The sequence below is a fragment of the Erythrolamprus reginae genome, chromosome 3 (assembly GCF_031021105.1).
Source record: "Erythrolamprus reginae isolate rEryReg1 chromosome 3, rEryReg1.hap1, whole genome shotgun sequence".
Lineage (NCBI taxonomy): Eukaryota > Metazoa > Chordata > Lepidosauria > Squamata > Dipsadidae > Erythrolamprus > Erythrolamprus reginae.
The window spans coordinates 74,215,757-74,234,838 of NC_091952.1; the positions used below are offsets into that span (position 1 = coordinate 74,215,757).

The window sequence follows — 19,082 nt, forward strand, 5'->3', positions numbered from 1 at the left end:
GAACACAAGAACAAGGGGACACAATCTGAAGTTAGTTGGGGGAAAGATCAAAAGCAACATGAGAAAATATTATTTTACTGAAAGAGTAGTAGATCCTTGGAACAAACTTCCAGCAGACGTGGTAGATAAATCCACAATAACTGAATTTAAACATGCCTGGGATAAACATATATCCATCCTAAGATAAAATACAGAAAATAGTATAAGGGCAGACTAGATGGACCATGAGGTCTTTTTCTGCCGTCAGACTTCTATTTTTCTATGTTTCTAATAAAAATACAATTATATAATATATAACTATTAATACTTACATATGCATTAATTCAAAAATAAAGTGAGCTGAAAATGAAATATTACAGAAACATGTATAAGAATTTGGCAAACAAAGTGCTTGGATATGAAATACACATTAAATGTTAGTCAAGATAATGTAAGTACTTACTTTTTCAAACATTAATTTCTCATCAAATATCAGAGGAAATATTGCACGAACACATGAAGTTTTCTTATGCTGTCCAAAAATACGTGCACTGACATAGACATCTTCTCTGGGTTTTAGTACAACACCTGGGCATGTTACCTGAAAGAGCAATCATTCATAATAATTATGATTAATGAATGTTAACTATGTAACACTTAAGCCCCATAGTCCATGAAATGCACAGTAAACCTGATGAGCATGGTTAGAAAAACAATAGTGATGATAATGCAAATGTGCCAGGTACCTATAAACTGACCCTGATAAAAACACACTTTTGCCGGCAGACCTGGGGCCGTTGAGTGTTCATCCAATACCACAACATACCAGCCGGTAGTATGTTGTGGTATTGGATGAACCTTGGATGAATGGTTTTCTTTTAATGTTTGGGGTTTTAAGGTTTTGTATTTGTTTTATTCTGTACGCCACCCTGAGTCCACTGGAGAAGGGCAGCTTATAAATTCAAGTAAATAAAATAATAATAAAAATAAAATAAGCCCATGTAATTACAAAAAATATAACTGAATTTTTAAATAAATTGCACTGAAATGGTTTTAAGCAGTTTATACATGGTTCTTTGAGCATTCCTTGGTCAAGAATAGCTATTTTAAAATCAAAGGCAATAGGTGGGGGAATCTGAAATTTTCTTCCACTGTTTGCAGAATACTGCTAATTTCTGATGTATCCATTTATTCCTTTTTGCTAAAAACCTTTCTGGTCTATTACTTCTTTGAATTGAATGTATATATCTTAATAGGTGAGTGGATGAATAAATGTTTGCTGATATGGGTAACATTAGCAACCTGTAATAGCAATTTCAAGAGTAAATGTCGGAAATTGATATCTGGATATCTTGTACAAGCTACCAGGCTATATATAAAACCCTGAATCTCTTTCCAAAAAAGCAGTCCCATTTCTACTCATGTTAGTTAAATGATAACTGAAGTGTTGCACCATGACAATAGTTCTGTGATAGCAGAATATCATTATGGTAATCCCAAACATGCAACCAAAAAAGCTCATATCGCAGAACACAGCTCTCAGCATTTTGATGAAATCTGTGGATCCACAACCATTTGAAGCCTTGGTGTGACCCTCAATATGAACAAAGTTATGCAACATTTCTTTATTTCTTGGATAATCCAATCTACTACGTCAAACCAATCAAACCATATTATGGCTTAATTTACCCATTCATACTGGGATAAACCATGGGTGGTTCCCCACTTCTGCAAAACAAGTCACTGTTTTCTATAATCACATCTATGCTTGTAATGATTCCAACTTGAAGCTATATTAGCCCTCTCCTGCTAGTCTTCCAGAAGTGCTGAAGATAGTGTATTTTAGAATTAAACAGGGATTATCAACCAAATATTATTACTTAGGTTTCCTGTTTCTTGCTCTGCTTGAAATTGAGCTATTTTAATATGTCATCTCCCTATGTTACCATGAACGTTCCAATTTCTGATTTACTGGTACATGTTGTGGAGTTACCATTCTATGTCTTGACAGTTATGGAGATAAGCAGATGTGATAAATAAAAAACTAGAAAGATAAAGACCACTATTTGAGAATCAATTTCTCTAATATCTGTAGATATTTTATGTATCAGTTTAGTTTGCTAAGTTGTGGGAGAGCTGGATAGTTCTCATTTTTTATACAATATATATCATACCACTTTATAAAACAGAAACCAAGTATAGTACCAATTTCTGAACAGCAATGGTTTTAGTCACTGAAGTTAGTATGTATTAATTTTATAATTCAAATATAAACCATTAGGACAGTGATTGTCAAATGGTGGTCTGAGGATGTCCTCAAGATCTTTCAGACGTACTGGAAATCAAAATTAGTTAACAGCCTATATTTAAAAAAAAGAATACAATATTAGCATCCCCTCAAACAATAATGAAAAGCAATAGTAAAAGCTAATTTTAATTTTTTAATACAGAAAACATTGATAAATATCACCTATATAAATAAAGCTTCTTTAGGGTCCTCAGCATTTTTAAAAGGGAAAGGATCCTAAGAAGAAAAATGTTTAAGAAACACTGTATTAGGAGATTAAGATTTCCAAACCATTACTGGGTGAAATAAAATAACAATAATCAAATAAAAAATAAAGCAATGGACACTTTTTAAAAATTGTGGGGAAAATATTTACTCAATCTAGAATAATTTGATGAAGAAATGTTGTTTTTTCAGTGTTTTGTTTTGTACATATGAATTGCAGCAATACACAAGAACTAATCTACAAGATACACTTGTGGAATTCAATGGCTTTCAAATTTACATTTGAATGTTTCTTGCTTGGTCTCTCCCCCCTCTCCCCCCCCCCCCCCCCCCCCCGGGCCTTTGAGTCACTGTTGACTTCTGGACAACTGCCTGAATTAGTCCCTGTATTTTTCCTGAGAAGATTTCAGAAGTGGCTTGCTACTTACCTTTTTTTCCCTAGGATTTAAAATGACATGCTCAAGGCAGTACTCAGTCTCCCCATTACTCAGTCTTCCCTGTTTCCAGTTTGGTGCCTTAACCACACCAAACCAATCTGGCTCTCTTGGTCTTTTTATGCAATCTTAATAGTAGAATATTTCATAAAACATTATTTTAGGAAGAAATTTTTCATCTTTTATGTGGTATGGTATCTCATCAAGTAATAGCATCTATGTCTGGGCAAGGAAACTAAACAGGACAGACTTGGTTAAAATCTGAACAGAAACGGGAAATTTAAAATCTATAGGTTAGACTGAGAAATTGGGGTTGGGGGGAATCTTCGTCAAAGAGAAAGGCAGTACTTCTCTAATACCCTGTTTCCCCGATAGTAAGACACCCCTGATTGTAAGACGTATCGGGGGTTTCAGGGGGGTCGGCTAATATAAGCCGTACCCCGAAAGTAAGACATATGTCTTACTTTCGGGGAAACACGGGTGTATTGCCGCCTCCCTCTCATCTAGCTGCGCGCCGCCTCCTGCCCACGTCCGCACCGTCCCCCTCTCCATACGTCGCCACGCCGTCCCCTGCACTTGTCACTGCCGCCTCTGCAAATTTACTCGGGCACGTCCCTACTCCAAAGAAACCTCCCCCCCCAGCCCGTCACAGAAGGTAAAACATATGTCTTACTTTCGGGGAAACACGGGGGTATTGCCGCCTCCCTCTCATCTTGCGCGCCGCCTCCTGCCCACGCCCCCCCTCCATACGTCACCGCATCTGCCGCCTCCGTCTGATCCAAATGAGCGCCGCCTCCTGCCCACGCCTGCGCCGTCCCCCTCTCCATACGTCACCGCGCCGTCCCCTGCACTTGTCACTGCCACCTCTGCAAATTTACTCGGGCACGTCCCTACTCCAAAGAAACCTCCCCCCCCCGCCCGTCACAGAAGGTAAAATGCATATACACTAAAAAAACACATTTTACACAGTTTTTTTAGCTGTCAGTGCCCCTTTAACAATATAAGACATACCCCGAAAGTAAGACATAGTGGGGCTTTTGGGGATAAAAAGAAAGTAAGACACTGTCTTACTTTCGGGGAAACACGGTATGCCAAGAAAACCACATGAATAGTATCTCTATGCATTCAGCTTAAGCTCAGCTATTCAACACAGAATTTACATACCCCAGCCACCAAATATGGATACATTGTTAAGAAATGACTCTTTGCTTTGGAAAGTGATACTGTAATATACTCAGCATTAGTATGTGAATTTGATTTGATATAATGTACAAGGATTATTTGGAAAGTAAGGTTACAAGGCACAGAGCCCTTGCGGGGAACGTTCACAGGGGAAATTGGTATTACTATTGTGTAGCGGGAAGCCAACAGAAGAGAACGAGCAGTGTCAGTGGTCAGTAGTTCATCGACTGGGCATGAACGCTGCTGCGATGGGTGCCCAAGATGTTTACTGAATCACACAAAATCGACAGCACCGCCCGATGCTATTTCAAGATTGAAGGTGAGGCTTTTATCAACTGTATAGTGACAGGAGATTAAACTTGGGCTTTCCACCATACTCCAGATAGTAAATGTCAATTGATGCAGTGGTTCCATACCCATTCTCTTTCAGCCAAAAATTTCAAAACTCAGCAACTGGAGAAAAAAATCTTGGGCATCCTTTGCAACAGCGTTCATGCCCTTAACATTTAGGCAGTGTATTACAGTGCGCACTTCGCACTTGGAGGGAAACGGAATGAGGACTGCTCGTTCTCTTCCGCTGGCTTCCTGCTACACTATAGTAATACCAACTTCCCCATGAGAGCTATGTGCCTTGTAATCTACTTTCTGGATAACCCTTATATCTATGCAATCAGCAGAAGCTCAGCTATTCAAAACAGACTTTACCCCCACCCCGCCCACCCAAATATGAATACATAGTTAAGAAACCAATCTTTTTACTTTGGCAAATGATACTGTAATACACTCAGCCTTAGTATGTGAATCTGATGTGATATATACTGCTCCAAAAAATAAAGGGGACACTCAAATAACACATCCTAAATCTGAATGAATGAAATATTCTCACTGAATATTTCATTTGCACAACTATTCCATTTGCACAACAACATGTGAAATTGATTGTCAATCAGTGTTGCTTCCTAAGTGGACAGTTTGATTTCACAGAAGTTTGATTTACTTGGAGTAATATTGTGTTAAGTGTTCCCTTTATTTCAATTTAACCGACTGAACTTCTTACAAGAGGAGAGATGTAGAGCACGCGCGCACACACATACACACACGCACACAAATTTGTATTTTGAACACTGGAACTGGCCAGAAACGAGAGATTCCCGGATGTAGCCTCAACCGTTAGTTCACCCCCTGAGGAAAGAAGAAAGGGAAACGGAGCCAATTTTCTAAATGGACAGAGACACTAAAGGAAGTGCCAGATCTTTGGCTGTAAAAACCCAGATGTTCACTTGAATGCTTAGTGGTGGTCCTAGTTTTTTTTCTTTTTGCAGAGACTCCATTACAGCAACCAGGAGAACCATGAAGTTAAAAGAGCGTCGTTTGCTCTGCGGAAGAACCACCGGTTATTTAGTTAATGCCGGGGAGAAAAGGCATAAAAAACAAAGCGGAAAAGAAAGCACTCCCGGAGGCCGCTGCCTCCTCCTCCACCGGCCTTTAAATCAAAGCGCTGCTCTTCTGGTTGAGAAGAGTCCGACCTTCTCAACCAGAAAAGCTTCCCCTCCCTACATCGCTTCCTTCAGGAATCCGCTCCGTTCGGCTTTATTAGCTTCGCGACCGAAAGATCCGAGTTCTCCCCTTTCTCGAATCTCGCCCCTCAAGCTCCGCCCACCAGGCCCGTCGCCCGTAGAGACCAAGCGCCCCTAGAAAGCGAGCGGGGCCCTCGGAGGCGCCTTTAAGGAGCTTCCGTCCGGTCACCCTACTTTTCCCCGGACTTCCTCACCGTGCGGATATGTAGCTCCAGAACGCAGACGAAGCCCTTGCAAGGCGCCATGGGGCCGCCTTGCCTCTCAGCCTCCAGATAAGAGGAGCAGGCTGAGGAGGGAGTGAGGGGGGGCGGACGGGCGGGACCCTCCCGTTCCGGCCTTTCATAGGACGGGTTGCTTGGCTAGGCCCGGAACGCGCCGGACAGACTCGGTTGCCATGGCGCCGGAACGCTTAATGGGGCCCCTGCGAGTAGTATGAGCGAGGAGGGCGTGGCTAACGGCAGGCTTGGCGGGACGAGAAAGCTGAAGAGGGCTAAGTGTCGTCACTTCCGGGTCCAATGGCAGACGTTATCGCCTCCTGCCTAGGGCCATTGACCGGTTAAAGATGGAATAAGGACATTTTGTGGTTTGAATGGTTTTTAATTAGGCAGAGGAGGAAGGAAAAGAAGCCTCTTTCCCATTTTGATATGCTGGTTGGAGCATCTGAAAGTCTAATTCTGAAAGTGTCCAGAATTATATAAAAGAAGATATCCAAATTAACCCTCCTAAAATATGCAGCCTTTTTTTAATGGCTTGGCTTGTTTTAGCCATCAGCCTCCTAATTGGCTAATTAATAGAGAAATCAGCAGAAAAGTTTTAAATTACAATTGCCTACAACTGATGCCTCTTTAAAAGAGTAAGTGAAGGAATACTGTGGTTCATACAAAATAGAGTAAGTGTTGTCAGAAGAGACTCATTAACACTTCCCAGCTTTATCTTTTAATTAGCAGACCATAAATGTCCTCCAAGATAAACACAGTTTGCTTTCATTAGAAAATAAACTCTGCAGAATATAGTTGAACCAGACTAAGAAACCAGAATCTTGTTGATGCCAAGGTAACAATGCTAGTTGAAAACCTTATCTTAATTCAGGTGAAAGGTAATTAAACATTAAATTGAAGCTTCAATGCATACAACATTGATTTCTCTCCCTCTTCCCTAAGTATTATAGTAGGCCAGGGGTACTGATAAAAAATGATGTCAAGAAATAGAAATAGAGCTAGCAGCAGTTTTAAAAAGCAGACTAAGTCACTGTTTTTGGCTCCCTGACACCACTTGTTTCATTTATAGTTTGACACAGTCTTAATAGCAATTCAATAAACATTGCTTGAGTAAATTGTATATTGCCCATTGTCTCTTGCTACCACCCCTCCGCTATCCAATATGCAGTTAGAAAATTAACTTCCTCATGAAAACATTTTCCTGTGTTAAAAAGAGGGAATATTAAGGATTTCTTTTCATTATGGTGTTCAACAAATGTTTTTTTTTAATTTTGTTAGCTCTTGGTTAGGTGCTTTGTTTTTGGCTTTAGAGTGAAATCAGCATGACACATAGAAAACCTTTTAAACTTTTGGGCTTAAAAGCCCATCTGAGTGATAGAAGAGATGGAAGTAGGACTTAATTGGATGAGGTACTTGATCTGGTGTATGTAACCAGTGCTTGGGTAGGACTGGTAGGACGGGGTGGGGGGTGGGGGTGTTTGAAGTTGTACTTGTTCAACTTTGAAGTTTGGCATCAACTAGAGTTCAGTGGAAGGGTCGATGAGAGCAATCTGCAATAGTTTGCCTTCAGAAGTGGAGTCTCTGACTGAAACCTTTCAAAAAGAGACTGGACTACTATTTGTCTGAAGTGATATAGGTTCTCCTGCTTGAGCAAGAGCTTGATGTCCAAAGTCCTTTCCAACTCTGCTATTCTATATTCATGTTCAGAAGATTTTCACAGATCATTGCGCACTCTCAGAGGTGCTATGCCACAGGTACCTGGATATTTTAACTTGCCGCCAGACTTTATTGTATCCAGGCAGCCTGGGAGTTGGCCATGGACCTGTACAAGGTATCAAAGGCTTGATGTATATCAGAGGTCACACTTAAAGCTGGTTCAAGGTAACTTGGAGTTTGATCTGAACTTCTATAGATATGAAGAATATTGTTGATTTTTGTTAGATAAAGTTGTTCAAATCCACTCAGAAGTGTATTCTGATTGGGCTATTCCATTGGGGATACCTGGGGCACAATTGTGTGAGGTGACTGATGAAGTGGAGAGGGTCTTACAAACTCTGAGCTCAGCCTACTGATCATTAGATCTATATCCTTCTGGTGTTATTAAAGCAGCCCCCAAGAGGTAAAGTGTGTTGAGCTTCATGCAGAACAGTCAGCTTCCTAGAAGGAGGCTTCTCTGACTTTAAAAAAGGTAGTGACAGACCTCCTTGGAAGGCCATCACTAGATTCAATTACATTGGACAAATTGGCTTCCTGGTATAATTCAAGTTACTGATTGTACCTATAAAGTCTTCATGTCACAGAGCCTGGTCTTTTTTTCCCTTTAGCGGCTGCCTATTGCAGTTTCTGCCCATTATATAAAATTACAGGTAGGCAGAGTTATCCATGCTTCATGTTCCTTCTATTAAATAATGGCATGTAGCAGAACCTGGGAACTGCCTTTTTTGTCATAGTCTCTGCCATCTGAAATGGCAACTCTCACTCCACATGATTTGTGTAGCTCTAATGGTGTCCAGAAAAACACTGAAAAAACCCTGGTTATTCTTCCAGACCTTGGACTAATTAGATGTTGAGACGTTGCATGATTTTTGTTTGGTCTGGTCTTTTGTCCAGATGCCTATGATCTTCATTCCTTTAATCTTGTTTTTTGCTTTTAAATTTACATGCCACCTAGAGTCTGGTGCAGTCAGTGGCCTCTAAATTGTGAAATAAAATGAAATGAAATTTCGTGTTTGTATCTGTATATTGATAAAAATTCTTTCAGTTCCCAAACAGCTGTTAGAGCTTTCACCACCTGCCCATGCATTCCTTTGTCTGATACTGTTTGCATAAGCTTTGTCGGATATTGTTGCATAATAATTGGCTGCGGTTGCTGCTGGAACTATTCAGATAGGATACCTTGTGGGAATATAATAGTATTGCACTCATCAAATACCTGGGGATCCCGTGCAAGAAATGTAAGACCTAGTCCTTATTTTACAGAGTGTTATTATGTAATGACACATTTAAATTTAATGGAGATACATTCCAATTGAATTTTAAGAAAAACTTACAAAGGAAGGGTAGACTTTCCTACCATGAATGTCTTCAAAGAGAAACTGGATCTATCTAATAAAATATCTAAGATATGTTTTATAATGTCCGTTTTCCCATTTTTCCTTCCTGGATCTTCAGTCCAATGTGCCATTTCCTGAATTCTGTACAGTAACAAAGTTGTAAAGTGAACCTGTCTTCACCGTTGACTTTACTCGTACGGAAGTCACGATAGGTATCACAGAATGCTGGGACACTTCAATTATAATAAAAATAGACCATTTGCAAGCTTCTAAATTTTGATCACATGACCAAACCACAACAGTTATAACTGAAAAAACGGTCATAAGTCATTTTTTTCAGTGCCATTGTAACGTTGAATGGTCACTAAAAGATAGATTGTAAGTTGAAGACTACCCTTATTGTACTGAGTTATATATAGTCTATGATAAAGTACTAGTCTCAAATCTTTATTAAGATTAAGTCAGGTCTTCAGTATTAATCGTAGCATATTACATGATGATTTGTTTAAGTACAATACTGATAGCTCACTATATCCATTGTCGTGACATATTTTTAAAAATGTGAATATCCATTTTAATTAGACGCCATGGCAAAAGGTAACATTATTTCCATTTGTTAACCTGCATCTTTATTATTTGTATTTTGCTGTGCTTCCTAATGCCTTCCAATGATGGACAATTTGTCTTATGTGGAATGGCATTTCATCTGTTTATCCCTGATTAATAAATTACCAGATTAATAGTACATTTCACAGTAACCAAATTACGGTGTGTAAAATGTGTTTAACAAAGAGAAGAAGCCAAAAAATTTAAAATGTAACAATCCAACAGACTGGCAGAATGTAATTTACAAAAATATTATAATTGCCTTTAGAAGTAGCAAAATGAATCAAATTACCAAATGTAATGAAATGATAGATCAGATTAAAGACTACCTATGAATTTTGGAAAGAATTACAACTATTTTGTATAAAAAATATTTCTAAAAATAAACATATAATCTGCTCAAGCCTTAGGTAAGAAATTATATTGAGAAATGATCTATGGTAATCTTCATTTTAAGCAAAGCCAAGCTGCCCTGACTTCTGACGATACAGTTGATTGATATGGTAAACTATCAGTACCATAAGCAGAACAAAGGAAGGAATATATGTTGTTTAAATAATGAAATGTTCTGAAATATGTTAATGAAAGGTACTGTTTGCAAGCCATTGTTACTCATTTATATGATTGCCTTGTTAGGTACATAGTAATATTGGGAAGAGGATGAAAAAAGAATGCATTTGGTTATTTTGTTCATCCCTTATATAGAGGGCTTTTTAAAGTTGTTTGAAAATACATGTGAAGCAGAAAATAAAAGCTAGCAAATTTGATATGATATGACATCTATAATATTAATAAGGTTCAGGGGTGAAATGTTCCTAGTTCGCTCATGCCTATCAGTCATCAGAGAGCCAGTCACAAAGGGAGTGTGAGGCTCCGCCCAACTCCCCAACCATTTTGGTTATTTTACCCTCTACGGACGCACAGAACACTTTGCGCATGCGCAGAGGATAAAAGAACTCAAGTGATGGTGTCTGGGAGGGTGGGTGGAGCCTCATACTCCCTTCGTGACCAGCTCTCCGATGACCGGTAGGCATGAGCAAACCAGGAGCCTTTCACCCTTATATAGTTACTCAGAAGGGAAATTTATATCATATGTAACTACACAGATTTATATCATAACTACACAGGTAGTTCTTGACTTACAACGGTTTATTCAGAGACTGTTTGAAATTACAACGGCACTTAAAAAAAGTTACTTATGACCATTTTTCACATTTATGATCATGGCAGTATCCCTTTGGTCAGGTGATTTACATGTGACAGCAGGTTCATATTTATGACCATTGATATGTTCCAAGGCCTCCTTTTGCTACCTTCCAACAAACAAAGACAAAGGGAAATCCAGATACACTTAACAACCGGGTTACTAATTTAACAACTGCAGTGATTTACTTAACAAATGTGGCAAGAAATGTCGTAAAATGGGGCAAAACTCACTTAACAAATTTCTCACTTAACAATATAAATTTTGGGCTCAATTGAGGTTGTAAGTTAAGGGATACCTGTAATGATGCCTCAGAAAGCTCTGCCACTTGTAGACCTCCTTCTCCTCTGCAGGACAGTTTACTAACTTTTATCACTAATTAATTTGTCAAATTCTTAAAGAAAGAACAATGTCATTTTGTGATAATGCTAGTAGCTAAAAAAGGTGCCTATAGAAATCTATGATGAAGTGATAAATGATTGATATCAGGAGTCATGTTCTCCAAAGACTAAATTAGAAGTGTGCAAACTGAGGATCTAAAGCAGCAAATGATCATTCAGTTTGTCCAAATCTTTGATTTATAATATGTCATAGGTAATAAAGGAAAATATTAGTCAAATAATGAATATGGTTAATTAATTTAGGCCCATATTTGAATCTAAACTCAAGGAAATCTTGACTCCTCGGAGAGGGACGGCATACAAATCCAATTTATAAATAAAATAAATAAATAAATCTTACATTTTTGTCTCTGTTCTGTTCCAAAAATTGATCAGATTTGTTTTGCTCCCTGCTTCCTTTTCAGAGTATGATTCCCAATATGCTTACATAAGTCTTTTTCCATCCTAAACTTGAAAAAAAGTACACATGCCTCTTACAATAAAGGAATTTTGGTTTATCCTTTCAATATCATTATAAAATAAATGTTACAGATTTCCTATGAGATAAAGTTACAGTGATCCCCCGGTCGTTGCGAGGGTTCCGTTCCAGGACCCCCCGCAACGAGCGGGTTTTCGCGAAGTAGCGCTGCGGAAGTAAAAACACCATCTGCGCATGTGCAGATGGTGTTTTTACTCCCGCAGCGCTAGCGAGGAGCCGAAGATTGGGGGCGGCGCGGCGCATGGGGGGCTTCCTAGCAGCCCCCCAAACCCGGGTTGGGGGTCCGGGGGGTGCTGGCAAGCCCCCCATGCCGGCGGCGACATTTTTAAACAGCCGCGCCGCCCCCAATCTTCGGCTCCTCGCTAGCGGGCAGGCAGGCGGCGGACAAGCCGTTCGCTGGCGCTGGCTGTCGCCGCTTTCGAGCTGAGTCCTGGAGCGAATTCGCTTCAGGACTCAGCTCAAAAGCGCCGACAGCCAGCGCCAGCGAACGGCTTCTCCGCGCTGGCTGTCGCCGCTTTGGAGCTGAGTCCTGGAGCGAATTCGCTTCAGGACTCAGCTCCAAAGCGCCGAGAGCCAGCGCCAGCGAACGGCTTCTCCGCGCTGGCTGTCGCCGCTTTCGAGCTGAGTCCTGGAGTGAATTCGCTTCAGGACTCAGCTCAAAAGCGCCGACAGCCAGCGCCAGCGAACGGCTTCTCCGCGCTGGCTCTCGCCGCTTTCCAGCTGAGTCCTGGAGCGAATTCGCTTCAGGACTCAGCTCGAAAGCGGCGAGAATGAACGGTGTGGGCGGGCGAAGGGCGGGCGGCAGCGAGGAGTTTGCGTGGGCGGTGGGGAAACTCCTTGCTGATGCCCGCTGCTCGCCCTCCCGCCAGCAAGAGGGGGAAGACCCAGGGAAGCCGCCCAGCAGCTGATCTGCCGGGCGCCATCTACGCATGCGTGCCCATAGAAAAAAGGGCACGCATGCGTAGATGGTATTTTGACTTCCGGGTTCAAAATTCGCAAATTACCCTGTTCGCAATGGTTGGGGACGTAATAACCGGGGGATCACTGTATACCAAAATATTATAACTTTATCTCATAGGAAATTTGTAACATTTATTTTTAGTTTAGAAAGGGGATAAATGAAAGATGTCATGATTGAGATGTACAGAATTATGCCTCATTTTAATAGATGAGGAGAAACTCTTCTTCCCTTCCCAAAATACTAGAACCAGAGATCATCAATGAAATTGAGTCTTGAAATAATCAGGATAGACAAAAGGAAGTCTTTTCTTTATGCTGCACATAATTCAGCTTTGTAATTCAGTGTCACAAGATGTGGTGTTGACTTCTAGCTCAACTGGTTTTCGAAAAGATTAAACAAATTCATGGAAATCACAAGGTTCAATGGCTAAGACTTGATGGGAATGTGATTGCCCTTCTGCTGGGAGACTAGTGGTTGGTCATTGAGTGAGAATAGATTGCTGGACTAAACAGGCCAGAAATATGTTCCAACAGGATACTGTTTAATTTCTTAAGAGTTTAGGTAGATTATTGGAATATTTCATTATGCAAGTTTCTTGACAGAGGGTTTGACTGTGCCTCTCAAGGACCTTAGGACAGTTTGTTTCTCAGCAATTTACGATCCCTCTGCTGCTTTGCCACAAAGCTTCTTTCTATTCTGTCATAAACTATACGGTGGCTATTCAAGAAAAGGTAGTATTTAAGGAAACCTTTAAGATGCATGTTAACTTGTTCTAAATCTCTGGTAACTCCAGTCCTTGGGAATACCCTATTTCCTGTTCTGCACTGTTTTGGGTCCTTTAATAGATACTATTGTAACAGATAATATACATCTTTTTATACATTGTTTTATTTTGTAAGAATCCAAAGTTGTTTCAGATTGAGAGTGGGGGAGGGAGGGAGGAAGATGCTTTATATTCAATAACTAAGGAAATTGGCATTCTAATGCCTAATAATTATCACCTTATAAAAAACTATGGAAGATAAGATCTACAGTGATACCTTGTCTTACAAACTTAATTGGTTCCGGGACGAGGTTCTTAAGGTGAAAAGTTTGTAAGACGAAACAATGTTTGCCATAGGAATCAATGGAAAAGCGATTAGTGCGTGCAAGCCCAAAATTCACCCCTTTTGCCAGCCAAAGCACCCATTTTTGCGCTGCTGGGATTTCCCTGAGGCTCCCCTCCATGGGAAACCGCACCTCCGGACTTGTGTTTTTGTGATGCTGTGATTTCACTGAGGCTCCCCTCGCTGGGAAACCCCACCTCCGGACTTCCATTGTCATCGAAGCGCCTGTTTTTGCACTGCTGGGATTCCCCTGCTGGGATTCTCCTGCAGCATCACAAAAACATGGAAATTCGGAGGTGGGGTTTCCCATGGAGGCAAGCCTCAGGGGAATCCCAGCAGTGCAAAAACGGATGCTTCGCTGGCAACAGAAGTCCGGAGATGGGGCATCCCAGGGGCGGCGGTGGGTTTGTAAGGTGAAAATAGTTTGTAAGAAGAGGCAAAAAAATCTTAATCCCCGGGTTTGTATCTCGGAAAGTTTGTATGACGAGGCGTTTGTAAGACGACGTATCACTGTATATTAGGGACTTAAAGAGATTTCAGAGTCTGCACCTAACCAACTGGGTGATTTTGGGCCTGATTGATCTCTTTCAGTTCTAGAGTTAGGAATTAGGCAGTGGCAAACCATTATTGCAAAACTTTGCCAAAGAAACTGCAGGAGCTTTTCAGGCAGTTGCCAGAAGTCAAATACTGACTCAAAATCCCCCCCTTCACCCTAAAAGCTCTAGGTTAAATATTTATGATAGATTTTAATCTTACCTTTACCTTGTAAGCAAGATTTTTTTGAAGTGTAATCCAAGGCAAGTGATAAGATGATAAGGCCATCTTATATAAAAGCAAGTCTGCTTTGCATTGAAAAATCAAAATGGAAGTATTTTGTTTAAATTGTACTGTGTGCTTGATTATTATTGCTATTTAATAACACAGTCTGTCTTTAGAAAATGAATTTTCTTTCCTGCAGATTTTCTGTCTAAGTAAAGTTTAGCCTAATAAGATTTTTTTTTACTCATGTTATAAACATATGGAAACAGTAGGACTGTAATGTAGAGGCAGGAGGACTTTTTACAATAGCATCATGAAAGATGCTGTTATAATTAATGATACTTCAAGAAGATTTATAGGCCTCAGACAGAGATAAAACAGAAATATCCTTGCTTCTTTGCCTCCCATCATTTTATGCTCAATAAAATTTTATGTGAAGTAAGTCAAATGAAAAATGTAAGCTCTTAATCTTTTCCTCAATTCCCTATATTACTTGATGAACTGTTTTGTAAAATAAATTGGAGGTTTTTCATTTCTTATGTATGTGCTATTTTGTATTTGAAAGCAGGAAAAAAAAGAAACTACCAGGCTGGCTAAGGTATACTAAGTATAATGACAGTAAAATGAATAACCTCCGGGTTACAGACTTTATTTTTGGAAACAAAATCTTGTCTGTAATGATTCAAACAAATAATTGTTTTGTTTTTCATGTTTTGTTTTAAGTCTCTGACACCACACAATCAGCATTACCACTTACAGCCACCAGGGAAAAAAGAATCAAGGAGAAAAATTAAGAAATTGAGAATGATAGTTAGAAATGGTTTGGGCACATATTTACGGAGAAACAGTATTTGATTTGTTATTTATGAATAATAAATCTTTTGAATTTATGATTTCTGAAGAAGGTTAGGCCCAGGCTTTTGCTATTGGCTGACTTGAATGAGTATTTAAGGCTCAGGGATCAGTTGCACAGTAATCCTCAAAACCTGGTTAAAACCTGGTTGCTTAGCATATCATGCAAATACTATTGTGGCCGATTAAGTTTATGACTATTGTTTCTACTTTGGCAATAGTTGTTACATGAAAACCAATCTGGTGTAGAGCTTAATAGAATAGAATAGAATTTTATTGGCCAAGTGTGATTAGACACACAAGGAATTTGTCTTGGTGCATATGCTCTCAGCGTACATAAAAGCAAAAGATACATTTGTCAAGAATCATGTGGTACAACACTTAATGATTGTCATAGGGGTCAAATAAGCAATGAAGAAACAATATTAATAAAAATCCTAGAATACAAACAACAAGATACAGTCATACAGTGGGAGGAAAAGGATGATAGGAATGATGAGAAAAACTAACAGAATAGAAGTGCAGATTTAGTAAAAAGTCTGACAGTGTTGAGGGAATTATTTGTTTAGTAGAGTGATGGCATTCAGGAAAAAAATGTTCTTGTGTCTAGTTGGGACGTTTTGAGGGTAGGAGTTGAAACAGTTTATGTCCAAGATGTCCACATGTTTAAGTTGTCAAGTTTGAAAAACACTGACCTAGAAAAAGGAGGCGATGGCTCAGAGAATAAGGAAGCCTTACCAAGGTTGTAGCAAAGTTGCAGACAAATAATAGAGATTAACACCTGCTCACCTACTAAAGAAAGGTGGCAGAAACATTGGGAAGGACACTTGAAAGTGAATAGTTAGAGGATGGAAAGAGCAGAAAGTGTATTGGCGATAAAGACTGCCATATAACATCTGCTATTATTTGTAAGGAGTTGTTTGGTATGGAATTTAAGGGATTCTCATATGAGAAGGTAAGCCAGTTTAGTAGCTAAGGGAGGATGGATTAGAAGCCTGGAAACTGCCTTAGATACAAAAGCCAGTTGTGTGACTTTCGGCCAGATACATTCATCCCTAAGAAAAAGATACAGGCAAGTCACTTTAAAAAAAAAAGATGCCCCCTAAACTGCATTGACTTATTCCTGTCCATTTCCCTCCTTTCCTATTTTCCTCACTCTCTAAAGCCTCTCAATATCTTCTTCTTGCTGTCATTTCCAGATGTGCTTCCGTTGACTTTTCTTCCTCAAGGTCTCACATTTTGACAATGTTGCTTTAGGAATAGCCAATTTCTTATGCTTCTTCATTTTCAGCAAAAGAAGACACATAAACAATGATGGGCTACCAAAAATTTTACTACCACACTGTGTGCGTGGCTTATGCATTTTGTTTCAACATCTTTCAGTACAAATTGGGTGCTCTGGGGTAGAGCTCCAAATTTTGCTACTGGTACTGCATTCCTGACCGTACCCATAGGAGCCCATCGCTGCACACAAATGACAAGAGCACCAGTGGGTGCTCCCAACCACAGATTTCAGGTCTCTCTTCACAATGTTCACTCTCGCGTCTTCTGCATGGAATAGCCTGTACCATTGTTAACTGTTCTCTGTTTACCATCAGCTGCTCTGCTCTTGGTATCAAGTTTGCTAGCTTATTTAGCCCTTTGGATTTCACAAACACAGCAATCTCCAGCATTGGCAACACTCCCTGCCCCTTCTCCCTTAAGAGCATGCCTTTTGACCTTCCCTTTTCTTACCCTGTCTTTATTTTCTAACTTTCTGTATGACAGTTGAATATGAAAACCTCTCTCCATCTGCAGTTCACCATTCTTGCAACAATCAGAATAGAGAAGACCATTTTACTCTTGCTTTCACTTTTGACTCATGAAGAACTAACATTTGCTGCCATCTTTTTTAAAAAGTCAGTTGTAAAATCAACTTTGCCACAAAGCCTTGGTTTTGACCTTGTGTCTCTTAAATCTGTGGCTGACTACTACTGTTCTGAATTGCACGATTCTCAAGTGCTATGAATTTGACCTCTGATGCATTTCAAGCTTCTGTAATTCAACTCTTAAACAAATTAACTGCACTTTTCATCAAAAAAGAAAAAGTCATTGGGACATGACAGACTGTGCCATGCCAGGATGGCAGTGGGTTTTGTGAGATGGGTGGGCATTTAAATCTGATAAATAAAAAATAATTTTCTTCAGTTTTTTTTAAATTAGCAATGTCAGTTGCACAAAGTCATTGTTTACTTTTTTTTAAAGATGATGAAAACACCTAAACAACTCCTAAGTACCACCTCATAAATAGGATTCTGCTTATCTACCACAAAAATTAATATATCCCAAACTGCTGCTTTGCAGTTTCTCACCCTCCTTTTGTTGAAACTAATGAGTCACGATTACAGTAATGCTTTTTTGTGACTTCAAAACCATTTTGCTTAATGAGGTACTAAGTCTTTGTAATTAGGCCTAGAAGGGAACTGGGACATAGCCCCTTAAGAGCAATAATTATTTAGGTTATTTATGGTAATAAAATGGAGAAAATAGGAATGCTTCCTCAGAATGTGGCTATTTATTCTTTTACATATTACATATTGCCTAACAGGCAATTACCCTATTAATGCAACGTTTGTTGCTAAAGACATTAATTGAAATGTAAATTAAATGTAAATTGGCTAATTAAATTGATATGCAATGAACTTGTCATGCAGGCCTTCTGAGATCAGATACATTTGGCTAATAAACAAGTTTTACTAAAGTATAATTGAAGTACAATTGTGCCACTAGAGTTAAAATTATATAAGCTTGCCTTTACATTCACCTTTAGTATTCATTTGCTTGAATTGATGCAGTGGTGATATTTCAAGTTTAGTTTATTTTTTTGTTCGAATGACTGTGGAGTTTGTTGCTCTGGACAGCAAACTCCTGCATAATTTCAACCAAATAATTCCTTATTTCTCTAGTTGTTGAAAAACTTGTCCTTTGGCATCACAGTTTTATGTTTCGGCCTGCTGAGCAGGATTCCAAAAAAACTCTAAGCATGAAAGACATTCTATAGCTGTTAGCAGAATAATAATAAAAAGTAGATAGCTCTTGAGTGCTTTACATTTGATTGAATTCACATATTACATATTGTTTCTTTTTGCTATAGTTATGTGACCTCATGGCTAAGAGCAGGTGGTTTATCATTCTGTTGTGAGTCACAATAAACCTTGTTTGATATGAGATAAATATTCTATGTGAGCCGAGCTACTGTGGTTTATAAACTTCCCTTTTAGTTTAGCCATATGTATGAAGCAGACCATAATTACTTGCAGGTAAGATAGGCGGCCCTATCTGGACTGGGACTCACTGCTCACAGTCACTCATGCCCTCATCACCTTGAGATTCGACTACTGTAACTCTCTCTACATGGGGCTACCTTTGAAAAGTGTTCAGAAACTTCAGGTCGTGCAGAATGCAGCTGCAAGAGCAATCATGGGCTTTCCCAGGTATTTATTTATTTATTTATTGGATTTGTATGCCGCCCCTCTCCAGAGACTCGGGGCGGCTAACAGCGACAATAAAACAGTGTACAATAGTAATTTGGTATTGATGATTAAAAATCAATTAATATAAAAACCAAACATACATACATACATACCATGCATAGAATTGTAAAGGCCTAGGGGGAAAGAGGATCTCAATTCCCCCATGCCTGGCGGCAGAGGTGGGTTTTAAGTTGTTTACAGTCTGCATTGGTTGCCGATCAATTTCCGGTCACAATTCAAAGTGTTGG

The 19,082-nt window shown here is 39.5% G+C and overlaps 1 protein-coding gene across 2 annotated transcripts in view; it reads right to left on the reverse strand.

Moving 5' to 3' along the window:
- SPATA6 (spermatogenesis associated 6) overlaps nucleotides 1-6,220 on the reverse strand; it is a 37,459-nt gene extending 31,239 nt beyond the window's left edge. The window contains exons 1-2 of one of the 2 annotated variants that reach the window (XM_070745844.1): nucleotides 5,879-6,220; nucleotides 443-580 (exon numbers count right to left, since the gene is read on the reverse strand). In XM_070745844.1, the coding sequence (XP_070601945.1) occupies nucleotides 443-580; nucleotides 5,879-5,929 (189 nt within the window). In that variant the 5' untranslated portion in view covers nucleotides 5,930-6,220. The remainder of the gene's footprint in view (nucleotides 1-442; nucleotides 581-5,878) is intronic. The other variant, XM_070745845.1, reaches the window with a different exon arrangement.
- Between the last annotated feature and the right edge of the window lie 12,862 nt (nucleotides 6,221-19,082).